The 6,385-nt window shown below is 31.8% G+C and overlaps 1 protein-coding gene across 4 annotated transcripts in view; it reads left to right on the top strand.

Moving 5' to 3' along the window:
- LOC114337263 (7SK snRNA methylphosphate capping enzyme bin3) overlaps positions 1-4,742 on the top strand; it is a 170,742-nt gene extending 166,000 nt beyond the window's left edge. For all 4 annotated transcript variants that reach the window (XM_050642830.1, XM_050642832.1, XM_050642833.1 and 1 more), the window contains 2 exons: positions 3,149-3,393; positions 4,306-4,742. In XM_050642830.1, the coding sequence (XP_050498787.1) occupies positions 3,149-3,393; positions 4,306-4,588 (528 nt within the window). In that variant the 3' untranslated portion in view covers positions 4,589-4,742. The remainder of the gene's footprint in view (positions 1-3,148; positions 3,394-4,305) is intronic.
- Positions 4,743-6,385: the final 1,643 nt, after the last annotated feature.

Raw genomic sequence — 6,385 nt, forward strand, 5'->3', positions numbered from 1 at the left:
GGTTGGTAACGGATTCCTATATTCTGGTGGTAGGGTTTGATATTCAGTGCATAAGGATGCTGTATGACCAAAGCTTCTTGCATTTATAACAGTTTTTGGCATATGAGGAAATGAATATTCTGTAGGTGTTATCTTCGTGGCTCACTAATATTGACTCTGGAATGACGGCATAAATAATAATAATATCGTATAGCATTTTTGCCGGGGAGATCCTTTCGGACAGGTTCCGGCACCACTTGCATCTTTAACCCTGTTTCAAGTAACTAGTGTCGATGTACACTAGCCCAGGGGGACCGACGGCACGGTGAAACGGCTTGTGTTATTTTTAGAAATGGATTGTCGTTGCCGGGGCTCGAACCCGGGCGCTCTGGCTTACGAGGCCAGTATCATGCCGCTGCGCTACGGTCGTTCACATGAAGACATTATAAGGGCTTATAAAGGCTTGACGTCTGAAGCTTAAGACATGGCTATACTGTGGAAGACTGGCATTAATCTTTAGGAATGAAATAGATAATAAGATATTGAGGCAATTTTGTTGTAATTCTTAAATTAAATTATCGTGCAGAATTGTTGTACTTACGTTAGATAAAATCAGTCTCTTGGATGGAGTTACTAGTCGTCTTGCATGAACAGTTGTCTCTTTTATTTTGATGTCTCCATAGTTATTTATGAATTCATCTACTATGCGCTTGCTAGATAGTCCAGGGCCCATCTGTTTTGAGATGGACGTTGAGAGGTGACTCAAATTTTTTTGCAGAAATTGCTTGAAAATAACACAAATAATAATATTTGAGTTATCCTCCCTCTCAAAAAGGACCGGAACATTGTTTAAATAATCAAAATGTCAAAAAATTAAGGAAAAATTCGATTTTTTTCTTCGTTTTTTGATTATAACTTTAAAAGTATTCATTTCCGAGAAAAGTTTTATTGACATAAAAGTTGCGAAATTAAATTTCCTACAATAAAGAATTGGTTAAAATTTAAAAAAGTAGTCACCCTTGTTGCAAAAGAGCAATAATTGCGAAAAAACCATTCAAAAACCAGTATTTGCATTTTACGTTTTTCAACCATGTACGCTACACTTAGGACCTTCATATTTCACCCAGAAAAACTTTATAATACAGTAAAATAATACTGTAAATTTCATTAAGATCGGTTTTATAGATTTTACAAAATGAATTTTGCAATCCAGCTTTCGCAAAAAAATTCATTTTTTCAAAATGTTACAGGACTGAAAATAAAGTAGATAGCAAGTTGAAATTTTTTTTGCATATAGAAGTGTACTGTACCTTTCATTTGCCATTTGAAAAATTAAAATCGATGAACCACCACGGCGTCAGGAATTTTTTTAAATAAACATTAATTATTGGTGCTACGCGCAGGACAGCGGTGTTCGATTCACACAAGTTGATTTTCACCAAAATTTCTTCCAATCTTTATCTAATATATTATTTTCTTACTCTATATTTTGTTGTATTTTAATATTTTAATTCCACAAAAATCAAACTAATTTTATTATTGTTTGTGAAATATTGTTTAAACAATTGCATATGTTTAAAAATAATAAACTTTTATTCTCCAAGTTAAAATATATGAACAAAGAAAGTTTTTGCTAAAAAAGTGTTATTTCAAAGGATAGAGTATGTGTTTTTATTTTGCAATAAACAAATTTATTTATTTATATCGAAATGTAATAAAAATTAAAATGTATCAATCATTCTCAAAGGTTATTGGAATGCCTAATCAGAGCAAACTATCCGCTGTCCAGCGCGCAGCACCAATAATTAATGTTTATTTAAAAAAATTCCTGACGCCGTGGTAGTTAATCGATTTTAATTTTGCAAATTCCAAATGAAAGGTACAGTACACTTCTACATGCAAAAAAAATTTCAACTTGCTATCTGCTTTATTTTTAGTGCTATAACATTTTGAAAAAATGAATTTTTTTTGCGAAAGCTGGATTGCAAAATTTAGTTTGCAAAATCAATTGAACCGATCTTAATGAAATTTACAATATTGTTTTACTGTATTATAAAGTTTTTCTGGGTGAAATATGAAGTTCCTAAGTGTAGCATAAAAGGTTGAGAAACGTAAAATGCGAATACTTGTTTTTGTATGTTTTTTTTGCAATTATTGCTATTTTGCAACAAGGGTGACTATTTTTTAAAATTTTAACCAATTCTATATTGTAGGAAATTTAATTTTTCAACTTTTATGTTAATACAACTTTTCTCGAAAATGAATACTTTTAAAGTTATAATCAAAAAACGAAGAAAAAATCGAATTTTTCCTTCATTTTGTGACATTTTAAATATTTAAACAATGTTCCGGACCTTTTTGAGAGGGAGGATAACTCAAGTATTATTATTTGAGTTATTTTCAAGCAATTTCTGCAAAAAAATTTGAGTCACCTCTCAACGTCCAAATGTACTAATATTTTTACAGATGCGCCCTGGTCTAAGATAGTTGGATATATATTCTATTGTTGGATAAGCTGCTTGAGAAAATATTTTTTTTGCTTGAACTATGGTGCCTAATGGAATGAGGTAATCTTGTAGAGCAATACTCTCTAATGCACAAAAAACTATATATTGTTCCTTGGACGGAAACTGGTATTGTAAGGTGATAGATGAGTAGCTTTGTGAAGCATTTTGCTGTAAAGATTTTTGTTGTAATATGGGGTTATTGCTGTTGTTACTGCTGATTTGCTCCTCCATGTTAACAGTTTATATATATTTACTTATCATAAAAATTGGGCTTACTGCTATTATGTAGCAAGCCAATTAATAAATCCAAAAATTTTCTACTGTTATTGTGGTACTTAAATATATACGTATATATAAAATTAATGTTTACCATCAATAGGCTTGTGTCACTAAGTAATTAGTGTAAGCTCGCTTTGGCAACTGTTTCCCCATTAGAACATTTCAGTCTTCGATGCAGAACCCAAAATCTAACTAATTTTACTATTAAACACTATTTTATCTTCGAAAAATTATTAAAAACTCTCAGCTGTTTTTGATATTCAAAACACTATAATTTCTACCAAATTTTCTTTCATGTACATGCTGGTTGAGTGGTATACTAAAACAAACACTTATTTTTTGGGAAAGTTGAGATTTATATAATTTTAATATTTATTTTATAGGAAACAATCTTCAAAAACTATAACTCCATCGAATTTTTCCCAGAAAAGTTCAGGGAATATCTTTTGTCACCAGCTGTTGGATTTGCTAAAGGCGAGATTTTGGGCTATCCTTTCCATAATGCCAAGGGTTTCCGAAGACCGATTCAAGTTTTTACTAAAAGTACGATGTTTCCTAGCGAGAGAGTGGAAGCTACACCAAATAATATTACGCCAAGTATTGTAGGTGCCTCGTCAGATTCGTACAGGTATGGAATTTTTTTGGTTTATTCCACTTTTTTATTGTTTTATTTTCTTTAATATTTATCCTGTCCTTGCATATCGCTATCAATCGTCCATTAAATACTTCGTTAAATGGATTTATAATAAAACGTATTTAATTTCACTACATTATATATTTATAAACTCAACACCGATGTAAATAATAAAACTCAAATATATACAATTTAATACAAGCTGGGGCGTTCTTTTTATATAGGGTGTAACAAAAATGCAGGTCATAAATTAAATCACATATTCTGGGACCAAAAATAGTTCGTTTGAACCTAACTGTATCAATACTGTGTTCACTGTATACTTAATAAATCTTAATGTTTTTTAGCTATTTTACTTCACTTAATTTATTATGTGGTACTGGGTAATTTGTTTATATTAAATTTTTAATTTTATTTTTTAACTTTTATAATGTTAGTAGCTAATAAGTTAATAAAACGTGTTTTTCTTTTATTTTTGTCTTACTCAGCACATTATTCTGTTTATTAACAAGTATATCACAGAGGATTAAGTGGTGCTATGGGCATCCCACGTGTAAGTTGACAGTTGACGTCTTGCAAAGCCACGTTGCAGGTGCCGGGTTAAACCAGTTCTGCCCAAAAATTTCGCACGGCATTCTTCAGAATTGTTTAAAGGTGACATTTTTTAACATGAATTCGCAAGAAACCTAATCAGAAACATTTCTTCTACGGGAGCGGCCTCACAACCTGGACTACATGCAGATAGTATATTTACAATATTTGTGAATATTTCAATATTTTCTGAATCCAATATATGTTTTATCGTATTCCCAAAATGGGAACGTTGGCATTTAAAAGGTTAACTACCTCATTCATTTTGTGTGTGTGTATAATTTTAATATTAAACTAATAATTACTTTGTTTTAGGTTAAAAACAGAAAAATATGAAAACCCAAATCAAGGCCCTTGCATCGAACACGTCTATACAGATATTTTTGACGGTAGATACTGCGGTTGTACCGACGATAATCAAGACATTAATGATAGGCTCGGTGAAGATTTAAAAAAGAGTCAACAACCCGTGGCGATGACTAGTGAAAGGACTATAACGAGTGAGGAGGATTATCCGCGAGAAAGTCCTTGTTATGCCCCTGTTGATGTCGATAGCGAGAAAAGTGAAAGTCAAGAAGTGTGGCCGGACAACACTTAATACAATAATAACGATTTTTTATGATTACAAAATTTGTAAATAATGTCGATATTTTTTTATTTTTGAATTGAAATTCTACGCTTTTTGTATATATGTATATGCATAACAAAAATCCGACTTAGTTGGTATGAATTACAATTTTTTTCTAAAAGAATTTCTGTTTTTTTTTTCTATTGTTTTTGTTCATAGATAAATATATGTGGTACCCACTTTAACCTTCAGGCAGGATTCAGAAAAGGTTATAGCACCATAGACCATATACAAGTAATACGAACACGAATCGAAAAATCAAACGAATACAGCATAACACTCTGGATAGCTATGGTAGATTACTATAAGGCATTTGACTCAATAGAAATTTGGACAATCGTTAATGCCTTAATCAACATTGATAACCGATATTTAAAAATCATTAAGCATACATTATGACAATGCAACATCGCAGATAAAAACAGAAGGAAAAACAGAAAACTTTGGAATGGGCAAATCAAGGAGTGACGATAGACGGCGAAAACGTAAACCATCTGAGATTTGCCGATGATGTTCCGCTAATAGCAAAAGACAGAAGAATTGCAGAAAATGCTATTGAACCTAAATACCAAATCAAAAGAAATATGATTGAAAATAAATCGAGGAAAAACTAAATATTTAACCAACAAATCTCTAGATATAAATTGGAATATAACTCTGGACAACAATAATATAGAAAAAAAGGTTGAGTCATATATACTTAGGACAAAAATAGAACTGTCAAAGCTTAAAACCTAAAGGCTGATTTAAATAAAAGATGTTCCTTAGCATGGACAGCATTTGGTCGATTACTAACAGTACTTACATCAAACTTGCCAAACACTTAAAGGCAAAAACGTTCGATCAGTACGTTTTGTCAGTTCTGACATGCGGAACTGAAACTCGGGCTTTTAACAACAGCGTAGTCCACAAGCAAGCAATAGAGCAAAATAAGAACATGAAAGTTTTGAAGAAAAGCGTACAAAAAGGAAAAATAGAAATCAACAAACTAAGAAACGGAACTGGAAAAGAAACTACAAAGATGAAATATTAACAATAGTCGAAAAGTTCTACAACAGAGTTATACAAATCAAGAAAAAAAGATGACAATACGCAACCTCCAATTACAGTAAAAACTGGGGTATTAAATCAAGGATCAGATTTAATGCCCGATATAACAAAATCAGAAATCAAAGAGGCTCTGAAGAAAATGAAAAATAATCGAACCCCAGGCGAAGATGGAATAGTATTAGAAGCACTAAAAATTGGAGGAAATATTTGAAAAAATTAAGCTACTTTTCAATACCTGCCTTCACAACGCCAATATTCCAGCAGACTGGAACAACGCTACTATGATTCTATTACACAAAGCCAATTTAGAGAATTACAGAGCGATTAGCCTCCTCAGCAATTTATATAAGTTATTTACGCGAATAATAGTTAAGAGAATGGAAAGAAAGTTAGAGACTTATCAACCAAGAGAACAGGCAGGATTCCGAAAAAGTTACGGAACAAATGACCATCTACAAAGTATAAAAACCCTAATAGAGAAAATAGTGGAGTACAATAAACCTCCAGTTCTAGTTTTTATCGATTTTCATAAAGCCTTTGACACAGTTGAACTAAGCAAAATAGTACAGGCGCTTAAAGAATGCAGGATAGATTATAGGTATACGAAATTATTACACAAAATATACTTACAGGCAACAACCACTGTCAAATTACATACTAACAGTAATCGCATAAAAATAGAACGGGGGGTTAGACAAGGAGACCCAATGTCACCTA

This window comes from Diabrotica virgifera, chromosome 2, assembly GCF_917563875.1.
Source record: "Diabrotica virgifera virgifera chromosome 2, PGI_DIABVI_V3a".
NCBI classification, from domain to species: domain Eukaryota; kingdom Metazoa; phylum Arthropoda; class Insecta; order Coleoptera; family Chrysomelidae; genus Diabrotica; species Diabrotica virgifera.